The 21,687-nt window shown below is 39.7% G+C and overlaps 1 protein-coding gene across 1 annotated transcript in view; it reads left to right on the plus strand.

The window, feature by feature from the left end:
- LOC129540262 (uncharacterized) overlaps window positions 1-21,687 on the plus strand; it is a 54,896-nt gene that overhangs the window by 18,275 nt on the left and 14,934 nt on the right. The window contains exons 3-10 of the mRNA XM_088845080.1: window positions 5,160-5,403; window positions 13,465-13,590; window positions 15,347-15,408; window positions 15,863-15,887; window positions 17,548-17,589; window positions 17,887-17,906; window positions 18,045-18,069; window positions 20,686-20,775. Of these exons, the coding sequence (XP_088701206.1) occupies window positions 5,382-5,403; window positions 13,465-13,590; window positions 15,347-15,408; window positions 15,863-15,887; window positions 17,548-17,589; window positions 17,887-17,906; window positions 18,045-18,069; window positions 20,686-20,775 (412 nt within the window). The 5' untranslated portion in view covers window positions 5,160-5,381. The remainder of the gene's footprint in view (window positions 1-5,159; window positions 5,404-13,464; window positions 13,591-15,346; window positions 15,409-15,862; window positions 15,888-17,547; window positions 17,590-17,886; window positions 17,907-18,044; window positions 18,070-20,685; window positions 20,776-21,687) is intronic.

Below are 21,687 nucleotides of genomic sequence, written 5' to 3' on the forward strand. Positions count from 1 at the left end.
GTTTTAACTTGAAAAGTTTAAATAGTTAAATTTTACAAGTGAAATTTCTATTTTATATTTTGAAATCTATTAAGGGTTTAGGATAAATTAAAACATATATCTGAGGTTTTTAGAGAAAATGTTTTGATTATTTACAACAAAAGTCTGATTACTTTTGACAATTTTTACAGCAGAGATATAACACTAGAATTTTAAGTCCCAGTTGATAAAATGTTGTAACGGAAAGTACAGTTTAGCTAGAATCTGTTGCCTTGCTAATCTACATTTTAGAAAACAATGAATGTTCTCTTCCTATTCATTTTAAATATAATATTTTAAAAATTTATTTATTTTAATTGGATGCTAATTACTTTACAATATTGTATTGGTTTTGCTGTACATCGACATGAATCTGCCCTGGGTGTACATGTGTTCCCCATCTTGAAAAAACAGCAAAAAAAAAAAAAAAACAATAATATTTTTCTCTAATGTTTCTTCATATTTTATTTGGAAAACCTCAGCAAATATAATGAAGTTTCTCTCACATTATGGTTTGGACCACATGAATCTATGAAGTAATACCACATACTCATATAGTAATGAAACTGCTCCAAAAATGAAAAGAATAATTTCTCGCGTTACACTATTCAGTCATTAGGCGGGTATTTTGGATAAAAGCAACCTCCTTGAGACTTTTGTGTGCTCATTTAAAAACTAAATGTTCTCAACAAATCAGGTATATCCACTGCTCTTTAATTCCGATCTGACTGCAAATATTAGGATTATTTTTATTTTACACATCAACACATACATTGACTTTTTTCCAGTAATTATAATGTTTTGAGAAATGGGGCCCCAAGTGACAGAGAACTGTTTTTAGTAATCTACTTGGACAACTATCTGTGAATGTGATGACAGCAATTAATTTTTAGAACAAAGGCAAGTTCATTGTAAAATTATGTGATATTTCTACTTTTAAAAACTTAAAGGATATTTCATTGACAATACACTATACAGGCAAAGTCCTTTATTGTACTTCTCAGTATAAATACAGGTAGTATTAGATCAAAATTTGCAATAAAATACATTTCAATATTTCTTATTCCCTTTGCCTATCTCTTGGAGAAGGAAATGGCAACCCACTCCAGTGTTCTTGCCTGGAGAATCCCAGGGACGGGGGAGCCTGGTGGGCTTCCGTCTATGGGGTCGCACAGAGTCACACACGACTGAAGTGACTTAGCAGTTGCCTATCTCTGGAGAAGGAAAATGGCAACCCACTCCAGTATTCTTCCCTGGAAAATCCCACGGACGTAGGAGCCTGGTGGGCTACAGTCCATAGAGTTGCAAAGAGTCGGATACAACTGAGCAACTAACACTTAAACTTGCCTGTTTTAGCTTAAACTTTTATCAAATAGCAAACTGATTAAGAACAGTTTTCAGTCTGCCCTAAGATGTATCTCATATTTATCAGCATCTGGTCTTTATGTGGTGGTGATGCTTTAGAGGCTAAGTCCTGACTGATTCTTTGTGACCCCATGGACTGTAGCCCTCCAGGCTCCTCTGTCCATGGGATTTCCCAGAGAAGAATACTGAAGTGGATTGCCATTTCCTTCTCCAGGCTCTTTATATAGAAGATAATAATAATTTATATTGAAGTGATACATATCAATCATTTGGAGTCATTAGTCATTATTGACTTAAATGGACTAATCTGAGACTAGCTTTCCTACAATCTGTTATGCAGTTTACAATAAGTAAACCAAATAATTTCAAGAATTGCTTGTCTACAAATAGCTGAATACCTTGCATTTCATACCCTTGTTTCGTCTTTGTAGGATGCAAGTTAAGCCTGCTGCTACTGCTGCTGTCACTTCAGTCGTGTCCGACTCTGTGTGACCCCATAGACGGAAGCCCACCAGGCTCCCCCGTCCCTGGGATTCTCCAGGCAAGAACACTGGAGTGGGTTGCCATTTCCTTCTCCAATGTGTGAAAGTGAAAAGTGAAAGTGAAGTCGCTCAGTCGTGTCCGACCCTTAGCGACCCCACGGACTGCAGCCTACCAGGCTCCTCCATCCATGGGATTTTCTAGGCAATAGTACTGAAGTGGCTTGCCATTGCCTTCTCCGCCAGCCCCATTATCTCCGTCTTTGTCTGTGTCTAATATATTTTGAATCCAGAAGGCCAAATTCAAATAATGTGTCCCTATTGCCAGACTAAATCACTACTTTATAAAACAATGAGATAGCTCCTTAATCAATACTGCGTGTAGTTTAACATGCCACAATGATTCTCAAATGTTTAATTATGTTATATTGCCATGTCCCAGCTGATTCAAATAAAAGATATGCATGCTTGAATGCTTTGGAAATTAGAAGTTTGCTACTCTTTTTTTTTTTTTCCCTTTCTTTTCAATAATGTGGTGAATTTAGCTTAATGAAACGTATTTGGGTAAATGGCCAATTGAATTCATTCATTGCTGCACTCAAGAATTTGATTCACTTTAATCAAAACATATTTCTTAACTGTCTTGATTTCACAGTCCCTGTGATAATGTAAAAATCTAATAAAGAATAAATGATTAAATGAACATAGAATTTTGAAAAACTATAATAATATATCAAAGTAATCTAAACAGCACAAGCTCACAGTATTTACTAAAAATGAGCCTCTGATTAAGGCTTCAAGTTGTGAATAATAAGCAGTGATGAATAAAAAGCTATAAAAATTGCTACCTTTTATAGTGATATCTTTCAAATGCAGAATTGAATTCCTGATTGCTTCTAATACATCTCTGAATTTAGAGCCTTGCTTTTACTAATACATCAAATTCCAATGAAGCAGTATTAGATACAGTAAATTGTGTAGAGTTTCCCTCATTACTTTTTATAGTAAGAAATAGAAAAGACGGTAAGTGAGATTTCATTCTGCATACTAATGCAAAGAGTGACTTTGGAGCTTGGACATTCTGGCTTTGAGTCAAGATACTAGGGACCAAGGAAGCAAAAAATCAATTAAGAATAAAGCCTGTATTAGAACTAATGGTTGCTAGTCTCACAACTCAATGACTAAGCTTTATTAAACAAACAAGGAAAGATGCAAATGGGAAAATTTAACAGTCAGTCTCAGACGGTGAAGAATCTGCCTGCAATGCAAGAGACCCAGGTTCAATCCCTGAGTCAGGAAGATCCCCTGGAGGAGGGAATGCAACCCACTCCAGTATTCTTGCCTGGAGAATTCCATGGACAGAGGAGTCTGCCTGGCTATTTACTGTCCATGGCCTTGCAAAGAGTCAGACGTGACTGAGCAAACACATACACACATGCTAAATTTATTTTATTTTGGAAGAAGTAAACAGGGTGGGGAGTATGTAACTGAAGCAAGGAGCTGCCTTAACTGCTTTTCCTACAATTAAAAAATGCACAGGAAATTATATCTAACTCCCAACAGAGAAGTTTGAAGAAATAACTAAGAAATATGTTATTTGTCCAAACAATTTTGATACTGCAAATATCCAAAATAATTTCAAGCCTTAATAGGTTATCAGAGATGCAGTGTTACAAAATGGAACTTTGGACACATGGACCTTAGAGATTAATTGCCTAGATTTGATTCCTGACTCCACCTCTTGTTACCATGTGAATTTACACAAAATCTTCATCTCTTTGTATCTGTTTCCTCACCTACAAAAATGTAAAACACTACTAATATTCCATTTTGATATTGTAAAGATTAGATGAATTACCATTTAGATTGGACCATGGCAAACACTATATATGGGTTAACTACATCTGTATCATATTATCACTAACATTTTCAAGATTTGATAGCTGTTTCAATTCTATAGCTTTCCTAGCAATATAAATTGCATATTAAGTTTGAAAAGAACAATACTCCAAAAGACAATTTTTTTAAAAAGTGAAAGGAAAGAAGACTGAAAAATTATTCATTATCCGAAACAGCTTATTTGCACATAAGCTTCTGTATCCAAAATGTATTTGTCATAAGAGAAATGTTTCACTCTTAACAATTGGGAGCTATAAATTATTGCTACTTTCAGTCGGTTCAGTTCAGTTCAGTTCAGTCGCTCGGTTGTGTCCGACTCTCTGCGACCCCATGAATCACAGCACACCAGGCCTCCCTGTCCATCACCAAACTCATGTCCATCGAGTCGGTGATGCCATCCAGCCATCTCATTCTCTGTCGTCCCTGTCTCCTCCCGCCCCCAATCCTTCCCAGCATCAGAGTCTTTTCCAGTGAGTCAACTCGTCGCATGAAGTGGCCAAAGTATTGGAGTTTCAGCTTTAGCATCAGTCCTTCCAATGAACACCCTGGATCGATCTCCTTCAGAATGCATTTGTTATAGAGCGTTATTAAGCATTTGCCCACCATTTTACTGTAACAAGATGAAGACGAATCAGGAGTTAAGCAGTGATTTGACTTTTTTCCTCAAGGAATAAAAAGCTCTGCGAAGCCACATGAGAAGTAATTGAGGTGTTCATCATCAATAGAGGAATTGAGAAGGAGACCGCTAATTCGATAACCTATAGACTCCCTTGGTGAATTGCTTTAAGTTCTCTTGAGTAAACATTTCCGTAATATTGCTCCAACAAATACTCTGTCAATTGTCCTGTTTATTTCAGTATGCCAGTCAATGTGTTGGCTTCTCAGTTGCTTCACTTCTGTGTATTCAAAAATCTTGTTTTATTGCTTACTTCATTATTCACACCCATGTCTGTGAACCAGTGTTTCAACCATTGTTTTGGTACAATAATCTCCTCAGCAGGTAGGAACACATACAAAAAGTCAAGGTGTCCAGAACGTGCAAAATGTCATCCACGGGACTTTTTAAGACAATAGTCTTAAGTAGAGCAAGAATGACGTGTGTATATGTGTGTGTGTGTGTGTGTGTGCGTGTGTGCGTGTGTGCATGTGTGCATGTGTGTGTGTGCACGTGCACGCATGCACTCTCAGTCACATCTGACTCTGTGCAACCCCATGGACTATGCCTGACAGGCTTCTCTGTCTATGGAATTTTTCAGGCAAGAATAATGGAGCAGGTTGCCATTTCCTGGCTCTTCCCTACCCAGGGATGCAGCCTGCATCTCTTGTGTCTCCTGCACTGTAGGCAGATTCTTTGCCACTGTGCCACCTGAGAAGCCCCCATATTATATTTGATCTTAGACAAATGACCGAGAAGATGAGCCAAGAGTATCTGTATCCAGCTTCACTAATTCAGCAAAATCAATGAATGTGGCTGAGAAGATGCATATAGCCTGGATATCTTCAGTAAACAGCTGCATGGAAAAATAGTCTCTGGTTGGTTGGATTAATTTGTGTTCCATCCACGTAAAGAAGAAAGAACAATGCCCAGAGTACACCTGGTACACCTGGCTGGAATGGGAAATGGAGAAGCAGGAGGGAACAGGTAAGGTTAGCACAGTCACTGATGTCTGTTTAATCTTAACTTGATAACTGTGCTTTATGCAACTTTGTGTGTCTTCTGAACTACATATAAAATAATTGTTCTAAGTTAATTCTTTTATAAATTGCAGGGTTATTAAAGAACTTGATGTGCATGTTTCCAGTTGTTTCCAAATTCACTCACATTATCAAATAAAATTTTTAAATTATACTTCTCAACTTAAAAAGGACAAGATTATAGTTTAATATTGTAAAGTCTCTTGAAAGTAGTTCAACTATTTAAATTTTTGAAAGGTACTAAAATCATTTTACATGTTGTTCTCTGTAAAATTAATCTAGATCAAATATTCAAGTGATCATTATTACAATAGTACTCAGGAATATGATAACTGAAAAACTTGATATGGTGAAATGTTCATGAAAACTATTTAGATTATTTAAAAATAACTTTAGAAGTGTTTAAATATTAAATTCAATATTCAATATTTTAAATGTATAAGGTCATTTAAAATGTTCAGCCAAATCTACATAGCAACAAAAGTCCCCTACAGTTTGTCCTCTGTGCTATGTAAATTTAAACATTGTCTATGCTTCCCACATCTGCAAGTATAAGAAAAATTGCCCTTGCCACAACTTTACCAGCAGCTCTCTCTGCTCTATAATTTAATCTCACTTTCAAGGATCCTACCATCTGACTACAAAGAACATAATCAATCTGATTTCAGTATTGACCATCTGGTGATGTCCATGTTTAGAGTTGTCTCTTGTGTTGATGGAAGAGGGTGTTTGCTAGGCCAGGGCACTCTCTGGGCAAAACTCTGTTAGCCTTTGCTCTGCTTCATTTTGTACTCCAAGGCCAAATTTGCCTGTTATTGCAAGTATCTCTTGACGTCCCACTTTTGCATTTGTGTCCTCTATGATGAAAGGACTTTTTTTTGTGATAGTTCTAGAAGGTCTTGAAGGTTTTCGTAGAAGAGTTCAGCTTCAGCTTCTTCAGTATCAGTGGTTGGGGCATAGACTTGAATTACTGTGGTATTGAATGGTTTGCCTTGGAAACAAACAGATCATGCTGTCATTTTTGAGATTGTACCCAAGTACTGCATTTCAGACTCTTGTTGACTATGAGGGCCACTCCATTTCTTCTAAGGGATTCTTGCCCACAATAGTAGATATAATGATCATCTGAATTAAATTTGCCTATTCCCATCCATTTTAGTTCACTGATTCCTAAGATGTCAATGTTTATTTTTGTCATCTCCTCTTTGACTATGTCCAATCTATGTTGATTCCTAATATTCCAGGTTCCTATGCAATATTATTCTTTACAGCTTTGGACTTTACCTTCACCACCAGACACATCCACGACTGAGTGATGTTTCAGTTTTGGCCAGGCCTCTTCATTCTTTCTGGAGCCGTTTCTCCGCTCTTCCCCTGTAGCATATTGAAGTCAGACATGACAGCAACTGCACGGCAACAACAACGATCTGACTATGACCTCCTATCTCTCCTTTTCACTGTTTGTGGTACCACAGATCTGAACACTTCGAAATTCCACTGGGACCAGAATCCAGTGATCATTACAGTTTATTAAAGATACTAATTTCACATATCCTCACCTCCTTCCTACCCAACTTAGGTTGCATCTTCAACATGATACTCACACCCTTGAAGATGCATCAGTTTTGTTGCATTGTACCTCTGATTCTAAAAAAGAAAAAAAAATGGTAAATTAAAATAGGTAATAAAGCTAAATGCATGATTAAAAACACTAAAATTTTTATAATTAAAATATTATAGAAAATCTTAGCAACTTTCATTTGGGTAAATGTTTCCTCATATACTCACGCAGTGAATGAAGGGTATAATAAAATCAACAAATGTATTGACCAAAATTTTGAAAAGATGTTTGGTCTTCATAGATGCTGACAAAAGAGAGAAAGAATACACCACAGATTGGGAAGACATATTTATAAAATTTGTATGTGAAGTATGCATCTGTTGTTGTTAAGTCATGTCTGACTAAGTCATGTCTCTGCAAGCCCATGGACTATAGCGTGCCTGACCCCTCTGTCTTCTGCTATCTCCTAGTGCATGTGTACTCCCATGTGCAGTGACCGACTCTATACAACCCTGTGTACTGTAACCCTCCAGACTCCTCCGTCCATGGGGTTTTCCATGCAAGAATACTGGAGTGGGTCGCTATTTCCTCCTCCAGGGGATCTTCCTGACCCAGCCAGGGATCAAACACACATCTCCTGCACTTTCTGCATTGCAGATGGATTCTTTACAGCTGAGCCTTCAGGGAAAACTATCTCCCAGAGTTTGCTCAAATTCATGTCCATTGAGCCATTGATGTGTCTAAGCATGTCATCCTCTGCTGCCCCCGACTTCTTTTGCCTTCAGCCTTTCCCAGCTTCAGGGTCTTTTCTACATAGCTGACTTTTCACATCAGGTGGCCAAAGTATTGAAACTTCAGCTTCAGCAATAGTTCTTCCAATGAATATTCAGGGCTGATTTATTTAAGGATTAACTGAGGACTGACAATACATTTTGAATATTTTATTTTATATGATGATTAGAGTATCACTAAAGAGATCAGGTTTTCCGGGATCAGTGTTATAATTTGCTTTGTTTTTGTGTTAAGAAAAGAGAAAGTAACAATGTGGGAATAGTTGGTAAGCAAAAGTCTCATATCCTAAGAATAAGTGGGTTTACTTATTTTCAGAGGTATTCATGGATAAGGACTATGTACAAAAAAGAAAATATAATAATAATAAAATTTGTGACTTCTTGTTGCTACTCTTCATACAATTTATACACATAAAAATAACACAATCAGTTCACTTACACCCTTAATTTCATGGTGGACAAATTAAGGAGCTATTACAATAAAAGAAAGATCCACAGTCCAGAAAAGGAGAAAATTTAAATTTTCATCCGTGCCTCCAGGTGCACATATCGAATTCATACTGTTTCAAATTTTCAAAGCCTATCACTTGCCAGAATTGATTTGGGGCATCGGTAGGCAAGAACAAAACCACCAGCAACAAATAGTTTTAAAGGAAGGCAAGCATATCAGGAGTAGCAACAGCGTGCCTAAATCTTAGTAGCAGCTGTATAATATACCGTAGTTCAAATTGCATTAATTCTAATAGCCCACAGTTTTGTCAAAGAATAAGTCAACTTTGAAGAAAAAAAACATGTGGTTAGAATTTTCAAATACCTTGAACAGAGTAGAGTCTTCATAATTTGAAGGAAAAGAGTAAACGTTCACTGACCCAAGGAGTTATCACAGTATGTTCATGTTACGAGTGCTTTATGTATTTTTTTAAGAAGAATAAAGCCAATAATGTTCCCTTTGTGTTTAGATGCTAGGATCAGAAATCTATTATTATTGAATTCTATCTCATGATCTTTAGGGATTAAACTTCAGAAGTGCTGAGAACAGTCACCATAGAGATATGTAACATCTCTTATTGCTTGATTGAGCACAGAAGACTTAGAAATAATAGTAAGGGTGAATCTACTCTTACTGTGTACCTGAAAAATCATTTATTCTACCTGGGTTCAGTACTCAAGCTGGCCATGCTAACAGAGCAATGTCGTTAACGTTTCCTATAAGTTAAATGTGCACATGTTCTGTGTAGCACTTGCTTATAATAATTTTCCATCATTTGCAGAATGTGGTAGAAAAATAATTTTCTACCAGTGGTTAGGTGTTTTGAAGATTAATTAAACATTTAAGTTTTTTTAACAAGCTACCTGTTTTCAGGGAAAAGAGAAGAACAATGTGTGTGGGTGTGTGTAACTGTTTTCTTCAATACATTTCAAAAGGCACATATTCTTCTCAAGAAAATGAAGCTGAAATATATATCTTTTAGAATACATTCACGTTTTTAATAACAGTTTCATTAATGTTATTATCAAAGTAATTTGTCTTTATTAATTTCACACATATTTACCGAGTGCTTTTTAAAAAATACATTATTGTGGTAAGAATACAACAGGAGATCTACCCTCTGAACACATTTTTAAGTGTATAATAAAGTATTGGTAGCTATAAGCACAGTGGTGTTCAGCTAACCTGTAGAATTTATTCGTCTTGCACAGTTGAAACTTTATGTCCTTTGATGAGCAGATCCTCACATCTCCCCACACTCCCTCCTCAGCCCCTGATAACCCCACTGTGCTCTCTGCTTCCATGGGTTTCACTATTTTAGCTACCCTCATTGAAGTGAAATTATGCAGTGTTTGTCCCGTGACTGGCTAATTTTACTTAGCATATGTCTTCAAGTTTTACTCAAGTCATAGTGTATTACAGAATTTCCTTCTTTTTAATGGCTGAATAAAATTATATTGTGTATACATACCATATTTTCTTGATCCATTTAGCCATCAACGGACATTTAAGTTGTTTCAACATCTTGGCTGTTATGAGCAGTGCTGCAATGAACATGAGCATGCTGACATGTCTCTGAGATCCTGATTTTCATGCTTTTCAGTAAATGCCCAGAAGTGGAATTGCTGGAATACTGGGGAGCATATTTTTTTTTGAGGAACCTCTACACTGCTTTCTGTTGCTGCTGTACCATGTTGCATCCCCACAATAGTGGGCAAGGGTTCTAGTTTCTCCACAGTCTCACTGATACTTATCTTCTGCTTCTATGAAAACGACCATACTAATGGGAGAGAGGTGATTTCTCATTGAAGTTTTGATTTACCGTTCTCTGATGATTAGTAGCAGTGAAGTCATGCTCTTATATTACAGAACAATAGTATAATCTTCATTGAGAAAAACAGTAACTACACTTTGACCCAACCTACAGGTGAAGACACAGTGATTTGGTTTTTGTTACTTGTTCAGTGAATAGCCAGGATTAACACACAATAACAGATCAAGTGTTAAAATGAATTGGCAGAGATTGAGGGGTAAGTAAGTCTGTACACTTAGGTGCGTACAGGGGAAAGGAAGTGGTATATGTAGAGAATGAGAGAAGGGTTTAAGCAATTTGATAAGCATATGGTTAGAGAGAGAATATGACATTTTACAATTGAGTTTTGATTAATGCTGCCATTTGTATCAACTGGAACATATTTTAAATTACTTGATCTAGAAATTTCTGGTGACTTAGAAATACTAGAAATGATTGGAGATGACATATGTAGGGGAATATAATGCATTTTATTCTCAACGTGTTAGCCTTGTCCCTCTTCACCCTGCTGCTGCTGCTGCTGCTGCTGCTGAGTCGCTTTAGTCGCGTCCGACTCTGTGCGACCCCATAGACGGTAGCCCACCAGGCTCCCCCGTCCCTGGGATTCTCCAGGCAAGAACACTGGAGTGGGCTGCCATTTCCTTCTCCAATGCATGAAAGTGAAAAGTGAAAGAGAAGTTGCTGAGTCGTGTCCGACTCTTAGCAACCCCATGGACTGCAGCCCACCAGGCTCCGCTGTCCATGGGATTTTCCAGGCAAGAGTAGTGGAGTGGGGTGCCATTGTCTTCACCCTGAGATATTCACAAATATCTATATTTGGGGGACAGGCCATTTTCTCTCATATAAATTATTTCTCTGAATCATGGCAGAATCTGTGAGCCTTGCATTCAGTTTTGAAATAAAATGTTTACTCTGAAAAGCTAAATGTGTCCATAGAAACACACTTTCTATATGGCAGCCTTTGGACTCATCCTGTGCAGAGTCCAGTTCACTCTGAAAGTTCTGTGATGGATCGTCTCCATGGTAATGTGATGAAACACACATTCTGCATTCTGTACCAACTGCCATTTTGTGAGGTGAGAGGGAGTGTGAGAAGACCTCATCTTCAGTCTTGGGTATTTTAAAATGGGAAATTTAAACTGTTTTGGAGGTAGGTTCCTACTGATCCTCTGAAGGCTGTTTCTTCAAATGGGCTGGTTAACTTTTACTGAAAGTTTTTCCTCACTTTTTAAAAATTATTTCCATCATTCTAGTTTATCTACAGAGATATAAATGTATTATATACTTTTGCTTTATTCCTTAATTTATACTTTTTGATTCTTCTGTCAGCTGGCAGCCCTAAATATCTTCCTAAATTTAGAAAAATGTACAGTTTTCTAGTGCCAGGTTGGTACACACTGTACCAGAGAATAGATGGAAAGAACTGAAGCAGGAGAAACATGATGTCTCCCCAAAAGTGGACATTACAGGAAAAGGGGATTACAGCTCAACTCTCTAAATGTAGCTTCCCAAATCTACAAGTACTAGCAGTGTAAATCCAGAAACTTTTCCAAATGAAAAAACTTGGATTTACTGGTGGAATTTCCATTAGTGGGTGGATGTGAGCAGGATCACTGTTTGCCTTTGTCAGGGAGTTTGATGAGATGGGGCAGTGCTGCTGGGTTAGTAGGATGAACATTTGGTCACTGAGGGAAGGAGGGTCTGCCTTTTGATCCTCAAGGAGAACCTTGGGGTGAAGTCTCTAGTCTATGAATATGGACATGACTTTCAAAAAGAATATGGGGCTCTGCTGTCTTCCACTACAGGGTCTAGAGTATGATGAGTTGATACAGTCAGAGTTTTAGTGAGGGAAGACTCGAGCTCCTGCCCATTCTTAGCTAGCGCTTTGTCCAGGCTGCTCAAATCAGTGCTCTGATCAACTGTAAGACTTTGAGCATCAGAGACTTCATTAAGACTCCAAAGCCCAGCACAGATGGCCACCTTCCCAGTTAACTCACATTAACTCCTCATCCAGACTTGGTCAGTGGAAGCGAAGGTAACTCTTGGTGGAGCCATCATGTGGCTTTTGGTTTAGAAAATTCTGAGCCAACTTGGATGCCAAACAGCCCACTCAGCAAGATGACATTGAAAAGGCTGTTGTGACATGGTTGCCCATGTGAAGGATCTGTGGAGGATGGACAGAGTTGAAATGCTATGGTCCTTCTGAGGAGCTTTGCCTCAGAAGAAACTTGTATTTTGGATCAGAAATGGAAATACAGAGACAAGTGGTGGAAGGAGGGTTTGAGTTCTTTTCTAGGCTGAGTCGTCTTCTCCAGGGCATCCAGCTGTCATCCGCAGAAAGCTAGGGGCAGGGGAATTTGAGGGGGGTTGCATTCACCATTGTGCGTTCTTGGAAAGTCACTGATCTCTCTACATTTCTGTACCCTCCACTGTAATGTATGGTTACAGCCCCCACTTTGTCCCCCCATCCTCCCCAACAGGGCCGGGTATCAGAGGAGGCGATAATAGATACTCTCCATAAACTGTAAAGCCCTGTTTCTGTGAAAAAGCTGGAGTAAGCTTCCATCCCCACTTACTTGGAACCATCAAAATGCCCTCTTTGCTTTCAACCGCTACTAAAGGTCCACCTTATTCTTGACATCATTCAAGACTGAACTCTTCCAGAGCATTTATGAAGCTTTTCTATTTATTTACTTGACTGCTTGGGGTCTTAGTTGTGGCACATGGGATCTTCGTTGCACCGTGTAGATCTTTCGTTGCAGTGCACTGACTCTCTAGTTGTGCTACACGGGCTCAGTAGTTGCACCATGTGGGCTTAGCTGCTCTGAGGCATGTAGGCTCTTACTCCCCTGACCAGAAATCAAACACCTATTCCCTGCATTTCAAGGCAGATTCTTAACCACTTGACTTCCAGGTAAGTCCCTCCTTCATTTCTCTAACATGTTACCTACATTTAATCATTCTGGGCCTCATAATATTAAAAATAGGCCATATGAACATTTCCCCAACTCAGTACAGGAAACTGAGGCAAAGAGAGATCCAAATGTCTTTCCCAAGAACCTGCTTCTCCTCAACAGGATCTGAATCCAGTCCATCAGCATGGTTACTATGCTCTGCTGAGCTTCTAGGTCTCAGTTATAGAGAGACATTTGTCTGCACAGGCAGTTGGGTGCATTCAGTGCACATCTAACCACAGATCTTCCTAAGTCCACCTTGGATTCACGAGGCCCTGCTAGACATCTGGTGAGGAAGGGGACCAGAGGATTGAACTGTGGATCAATGATTATTAGTTTCCGTGTATTCTTCTGCCAGCAAGATGTCAACAACTCTCACCATTATAATGCTTTTCCCAGGATGTTTTGTCCACAAGACCAGAAGAAAAATTCCTCAGAGTTCAAGAACATTAATGACCAGCTGGGTCAAAAGAGTTTGTTGTTGGCCACATAATAGGGTGCACCCTATAACTGACCCAGTTGAAGGTACTGTGGAAATTTTCTCACTAAGTTCACTCATGAATAAATATTGTAGTATGTTCAGTGCCCATATTTAAGAAAAAAAAAACGGAAATATTAAGCAATGTTCTTTTATTTCATGTGTTCAAATTGAAACTTACTATGTCACTTGGTACTGTTTTAAGTATGGAAGGAAACATGCATTTAAAATTCAACATTTGATTCATGTTTAAGAGTGAAGATGGTCTCTAGCTATGGTTTGGACATTAGCTAATTTTTTAACATTAGCTGTGATATGTTCCTCACTGAAGCTATGTTTCAAGATTTCTTTAAATTACTTGACTTTATTTAGAACAGGATTACATTGACAGAAAAAGTTGTACAGACAATTTAGAAAATTCTTCTATCCTATCACTCCAGTTTCAGCTATCATATGTTACTCACAGATAGCATATGTGAGGTACATTTATTGCAACTTGTGAGATAATAAATTTTTAGTAATTAAAAGTCCATAGTTCACCTAAGATTCACACTTTGTATTGTTATATTCAATGATAGGTTAAATTATGCACAATATTATTTATCACTATTATGGAAGCATACAGAAATCTGTACATTGATGTTCATAGTGTATTCTTAGTAGTCAAATGATAGAAACAACCCAGTGACCATCATGTGATGAATGGGTAAATGAAATATGACATATACCCAGAATGGAATGTTATTTAGCCGTAAAAATGAATTAAGGATTGAAATATGGTACAAAATGGATGGACCAAGTAATACAAAAATTTATTATGGTTATTGAAATAATGCAGGCACAGAAAGACAAATATTGTATGATTCCACTGGTTTAGGGTACATAGACTAGGCAAACACATGGAAACTGGAAATACAAATTACTGAGGCCAAGAGGTAAGAGGGAAGGTGGATTATGACTTCATGAGTACAGGGGTTATACTCAATCTGATGAAAAAGATTTAGATGTAGATGATTTTGATAGGCACAGAGCATTGTGAAAGTAGAAAATGCCATGGAACTTTTTAATTCTTAAAAATTATGAGAAGAATAAATATAATGTATATTTGATCACAATGCTCAATTGCTAAAACATGTCTGACTCATGTGAGCCCATGGATAGCAGCATACCAGGCTTCCTGTCCTTCACTGTCTCCCAGAGTTTGTTCAGATTCATGTCCACTGAGTCGATGATGCCAGCCAACCATCTCATTCTCTGTGCCCCCGCTTTCCTCTGCCCACAATATTCCCCACCATCAGAGGTTTTTCCAGTGAGTCTGCTGTTCACATCAGGTGGTCAAAGTATTGAAGCTTCAGCATCAGTCCTTCCAATTAATATCCAGGGTTGATTTCCTTTAGAATTGAGTACCTTGAACTCCTTGCTATCCAAGGGACTCCCAAGAGTCTCTTCAGCACCACTGTTATAAGACATCAATTCTTTGGCCCTCAGCCTTCTTTATGGTCCAAGTCTCACAACTGTACATGACTACTTGAACATAGTGTGATTTTAGTGCTTACCTTTGTCAGACTGACAATTTCAAGTTGGTCAGGTTCCCCTTAGCTAGAAAGCTAAAGGCTCTTTCTCTCATTTCTGAAATGTTCATCTCCTTAGCCTTCCTCCACCCACCAGGAAGGTTGTCCACCAGATATCAGCCCACACGTATTAACCACCCACATCCGTTCACTACTCCCATGTGTCCATATTAGCAAGGTCTTTCTGATCAGCATCAAAAGATGTCCTGATCATTCTTCTGTGTCCTCCTAGAGCTCTCTGAGGACGAGCTATCCAATTCAAACTTGGAAGAAGAGGCTCTGCCCACCTGTTTGGTAAGTGCCCCTAATTTATCTGAGATAAAAGTGTTGCTACATGTCTTTATTTTTCAGTTGAATTCAGATGAAGGTTCACAATATTCAAGACAGCTGATACAAACAGTTTTTAATTCGGTGGATGAATGTTGAGTCTCCAAGCAGAAAGCTTATTCAAAAGGGCCTTTTAAAAAAATGACAGTATCAATTAGAAACTGTGGTCGGGAGCACATTTCTCGGCTGAAAGTTTTCCTTCTTGAAATAAAATTTTGTAACTGCTAGTCAAAATGGGCTTGAGAGATATTTCAGGAAAAGCTTGAGCCTTTCCCAGAGGCATTCTTTCTGTTTATGGGCCACGGACTCAACAACACTTTCCCATTTGGTTTTCTGAGGACAAAAACGAGAACAAAAGCCCTGTACGCACAGTACACAAGATGCTGACACCCTCACAGTGTTTTCTTCTCTTTAATCACAGGTGAAAGAAACAACCAACAAAAATGGTAAATATTCAGGGATCATCCCTCTGCTGAGAAACAATCTAATGATGGAGGTGGGGGTCTCTTGATGGCTCTGGTTGGAGAGGCACCCTGATCCTGGGTCCCTAAAGGGGCTGAGGGGTGGGGGTGCAGAGAAGAGACTGATCTCCCAGGATGAACAATAACTGTGTCCTATGCTCCCTGTAAACAACTACATAATTTAGATGCTGTGGGTTTGTGTGAATCAGGGTTGCAGGGCCATGTGTGAGCCCATGTGATGTGGTTTTGAATCTCTATGTGTGTATATGTGTGTCTCTGTGTGTGTGTGTCTCCTCAGAAATGTTTTCCTCTTACACAGCACAAGTCAAGTGTGAACTTTGTAAGCACGTCTCCTCACCACTACACACTGGCTATACATTATGTGATTCTTTCCTCAGTTCAGCCATTCTTCAAGCTTGGTTAATGTTCATTTTCCTCAGATGAAGGTGGTGCTGAGAAAAATGGCCCAAGCTCTGACCTCCTAAATGGACAAGGCAAACTGAGAACCTGGGGGTGGTCCCAGTGTGACTGCTCTGGACCCCTGACCTGCACTGATCACTCGGTCATGGGATACTCCGTCATAGAGCAAGGGTGTCCCTGCATCTGTGTCCATGCCTGGAAGTCCTAGCAGCTCCAGAGGTTCAGACCATGTCCGTCATTATAAGGTAGCCTCAGTGGTCGCAGAACCCAGGGGCAACCATAGGTTGACTAACAACCAGCTGTGGCACAGTCGTCACTCTGAAAGGGACCTCAGGACTCGCATCCTCCCGGTCAACTCACAGATTCTGAGAGCTGTGAGGCCTTGTGTAGACACTGTAGGTCAAATCTGTTGGTGCTGCTGTCATTGCTTAAACAAGGATGAAGCAGATAATGACCAGGGAGATACTTCACTGTACATTGTCATAAGCCTTACATTGATAAACCCTGTAGCACACACTCAAGGGAAGGTGTCAAATAGATCACACAGTGGTACTTGATAGTTAGCCTAGTGACCATGGCTCTATTTGTAAATCTGCACAGCTGGGTCAGAACATCTTTCACCCATACTTTTTATCCTCAATTAATTGTCTCACAAATTGTCTGACTTCGGTGAGTGGACAGCCACCGACTCAGTGGACATGCAAACATTTGTTGGAAAATGAAGACTGGGGAAAAAACATCACATGATTGATAGTAGCAATTTGGAAATGTAGGGTTGAATTCAGTCCTCTGACGGAGTTTGCTTTCAATCCAGAATAAAGGCTCATAGAAGGCTTGGTAAGTTCAGTAGCTTTACTGTGGATCCTGGGGATGCAGTGATCTAGGAAGAACTCCAGAGTACAGGGGTGATTTAGCAGAAGCTGTAAACAGGTAAGCGGGTCATGGATCTCTGTCATTGAAAGCTGGCATGCATTTTAGTGTTTCTTTTGTCCTCATTGGTTAGGTTATCGCTAGTTAAATTGCAGAAGCTGTGTTTCATTTCATTCCTGCTCCTCTCCTTTGCTCCCCTTCCTTCGGCAGTTTGATTCAACATCAGCTCAGTCCATAGTTACTAACCTCCCTCATGCATGCACTCCATCACATGTCCCAATCAAAAAACGACAAACGCTGGGTGACTGGTGAGCAGCCTCACCTGTGTCCTGACAGCTGCTCTCTGTCCCTCTAGCGCCCCAGGAGGACATGGTGGAGGAACTGTCCAGGTTTGAAGGTAAGCTCATCTCTCTTTATCAGGGATAAGACTGCTCCTTCACTTCTTTATTTTTTATTCAGCTGAATACAGTTATTGTAGTCTGACGATGTAAACTATCACTGATGTATGCAATTCCTTGGCTGGGGAAATATTGAGGTTAAATCTATTATCAGCACAGACCTGTTTCAATAGGACATTAAAAATAGACAGCATCAGTTACTACTGTAGGTGCTTTTAGCAAGAGAAATTTTCTCCTTCTTGAAAAGTAAGTTTGTATTTATTGGTCAAATTGAAACTGAGACCTCATGTGAAAAGGTCCAGGCTTTTCAACAGGTGTCTGCCCTGTTTTCCTTTGGGGCCATTGACTTAAAGAATTTTAGTTATCTGAGGATAAATATCAGATAACAGAAGACTTACTGCAGATAATATATGATGCTGAGACCCTCACACTGTTTTCTTTTCTCTAATTGCAGGAACACGGAGTAGTCTACGAACATGGTAAATATTCAGGGATCATCCCTGTGCTGAGGTACAATCTAGATGATGGAGGTGGGGCTCTCTTGATGGCTCTAGTTGGAGAGGCGCCCTGATGCTGGATTCCTACAGGGGCTGAGAGGTATGGATTCAGAGAAGAGAGTGATCTCCCAGGATGAACCATAACTGTGTTCTATGGTCCCTGTAATCAACTACACCGTTTAGATGCTGTGGGTTTGTGTGAATCAGGGTTTGGATGCCGTGTGTGAGCCCATGTGATGTGATTTTGAATCTCTGTCTGTGTGTGTATGTATGTGTGTGTGTGTCCTCAGGGATGTTTCCCTCTTAGCACAAGTCAAGTGTGAACTCTCTAAACACTTCTCATCACCACCGGCTAATTACATGATTCTTTCCTCAGCTCAGCCATTCCCCAAGTTAGGTTAATATTCATCTTCCTCAAATGGAGATGGTGGTGGACAAAATGGCCAAAGTTCTTGACCTGCTAAATAGAAAAGCCATATTGAATACCTAAGTGTGGTCCCAATATGGTTGTTCTGGACACATGACCTTCACTTGACACTCAGCCCTGGGATCCTCAATAATGGCACATGGGGATCTCTCCATCTGTGAGCCACACCAGGAGCTACTGGCTGCTCCAGAGGTCCAGATTGTGCCCTTTATTATAAGGGGAGCTCTGTGGTCACTTCCCTGGTGGCCCAGATGGTAAAGAGTCTGCCTACAATGCGGGAGACCCAGGTTTGATCTGTGGGTTGGATAGATCCTCTGGAGAAGGAAATGGCAACCCACTCCAGTACTCTTGCCTGGAAAATCCCGTGGAGGGAGGAGCATGGTAGGCCACAGTCCATGGGCTAGCAAAGAGTCAGACATGACTTTGCGACTCCACTTTCACTTTTCCGTGGTCACAGAAACCAGGGCAACCAAAGATGAATTAACAGACAATTTTGGCAGAGCCTGTAGTGTGAAAGGCACCCTGTGACTTGCATCCTCCTGGTCAAATCACAGATTCTAGAATCATGTGCGCTTGTGTCGACAACTTGGGTCACAACACTTGGTGCCAGTGTCATTGCTTAAACAAGGAATAAAGCAGATTATCGGGAAGATACTTCATTGTACTGGGTCACATTAAAATAAGCCTTACCTTGAGTAAGCTCTGTACCACACCCTGAAGGGAAGGTGTCAAATAGATCTCACTCTGGAACTCAATAGCATAGCAACTATGACTCTTTTTGTGGATCTCCTGCACAGCTTGGTGAGAGATAGCATTCACCCCATGCGTCCTCACCATAGTGAACTGTCCCACTAAATGTGTGACTTCTGTGAGTGCGGACAGCCACTGACTCAGGGGATATGCAAACACTGTTTGGAAGATGAAGAGTAGAAAAAATTTCACGTGATTGATAATAGCTATTTGGAAAGATAAGATTGAGTTCAGTCGTCTAACCGAGTTTGCTTTTAATCAAGAACAAAGTGTCATAGAAGACTTGTTAAGTACCATAGCTGTAACTGTGAATCCTGGGGAGGCAGTGATCTAGAAAGAAATGTAAAAGTCAGGGGCGATTTACTAGAAGCTGTAAACAGGCAGGAGGGTCATGGGTCTCTGTTATTGAAAACTGGCATGCACTTTAGTGTTTCTTTTGTCCCCATTGGTTAGGTTATCAGTAGTTAAATGCAGAAGCTGTGTTTCATTTCTTTCCTGCTCCTCTCCTTTGCTCTCCTTCATCCAGCAAAGAGGATGATTCAATAGCAGCTCAGTCCATAGCTAGTAACCTCCCTCATGCATGCACTCCACCCCATGACCCCATCAAAAAAAAAAAAAACCAAAAAAGAAAAATGCTGAGTAATTGGTGAGCAGCCTCACCAGTGTCCTGACAGCTACTCTGTGTCCCTCTAGCTCCCCAGGAAGACCAGTGAGGTGGAGAAACCATGCTTTTTATAATCAACTGTCCCACTAAACATATAGCCCCTGTGAGTATTGACAGCCACTGACTCAGTGGACATGCACACAGTGTATAGAAACAAATATTGATAGAAAAATATGATATTATTCATAGCGGCTGTATTTAAATGGTAGGATTCAGTGTTTTCAAATCTTGTATATTTGATTTTCTTTAAGACAAGTGATTTGTGAATTAATAGAATGGCCCAGGATTAAAATCAGTCTTTTAACAGTTCAGTTTTAATCAAGTACAAAATCTCATAGGAAACATGAATAGAGTAGCAGCAACTGTGGAGCTCAGAGGAAGAGTGATCTGGGAAAAATCAAGAGACTGTGGCAATTTATCAGGAGCTCAGAATGAGCAGGAGGAGTCGTGGGTCTCTCTCAGTGAACAGTACATGCATTTTAGAGTTTTTCTTTTTATAGATTGAATATTTCCTTTGGATTAGGATCCTCTTAGCTGGAGGGCAAAGATCTGTTTTCATTTCCTTCCTCCTCTCCTTTGCTTTCCTTCCTCCTCCAAAGAGGATGGATGGACACAAGTTCAGCCCATGCTCACTAGCCTCCCTCATCCATACACACCACCCCATGTTCATACAAAGAAAAAAAATCCTGTTTTTTCTTTTTTCCCAATTCCTGAGCAGCCTCACCACTCTTCTAACAGCTACTCTATGTCTCTCTAGATTTCACTGAGGACCTGCCAGTCAACCCAGCTTGTGACAGGACAGAAGAGCCGCTGTGTGTCTCCAAGGCAAGTTTTTCTTTTTATTCTGGTCTGAGATAGAAGTATTGTTTCCTTTCTCTTTCAGTAGAATAAACTTACGAGTCTTTGAGTGTGCCTGTTTTAGATAGAGACAATTCCCTTGGTTGGGATAATGTGGAATGAGAGTCTTACTACCAACTCAAGACGCCTCAGTCCACAGGATACAGTGTCCATTGCACCCTGCAGAGTACAGAGTTCTCTCTCCTACAGTACCTTTTCCTTTAGGAAAGGAATTCTGTAATTTCCAACCCAAGTGGACTTGGAAGTTCCATCCTCCAGGCAAAGGTCTTGCCTTTCATCCTGAGTGTGTGGGCTCTGATCTTGCTGGGTTCCCTGACTCCATCACTGTCCCTCATCAGGTTTTCTCCTGTCACCATATGAACCAAAGACTGTGCACCTGTGTGACCTCACCTTAAAGTGTCTTCTCTTCTGTCCTTGCAGGTGGCCCACCAGCATGTGAAAGTGGTATGTATTCTAGAATCATTCAGTTGGGGAGATAAAGCTTTGTAGATGAGAAAGTTAAGGCTTTCTCACTGGTTTTAGTGTAGAGGCCAAACTGATTCCAAATTCCTGCTGGGAATGAATATGGGCCCTGGTGATAGAAAGTAGCTTTCAAGTAGATAATGTGGCTGATTACTGTAGCTCCAGGAAGAAGCTGTATTATGGTTAATAATGTAGGTTTGTGTCCATGGGACTGGGTATGTCCCTAAGTGTAATGAATAGTGTGATTGTTTTTTTGTGTGTGAATTTTTTGTGTTGTGTTTTTACCAATTTTTGTCACCCTAAATATCACTGTTACTGTTGTCAACTCTCCACCCCCAAAATGCCCATCACCATTGCACCATGAATAAGGATGTAAATAAGAATTAAACAAAGTATACACATTCACTGTATGCTTTGATTTTGCACCAAGTGTACATCC

Source organism: Moschus berezovskii, chromosome 17 (assembly GCF_049115385.1).
Source record: "Moschus berezovskii isolate FMDL1 chromosome 17, NW_MosBer_1.0, whole genome shotgun sequence".
NCBI lineage: Eukaryota > Metazoa > Chordata > Mammalia > Artiodactyla > Moschidae > Moschus > Moschus berezovskii.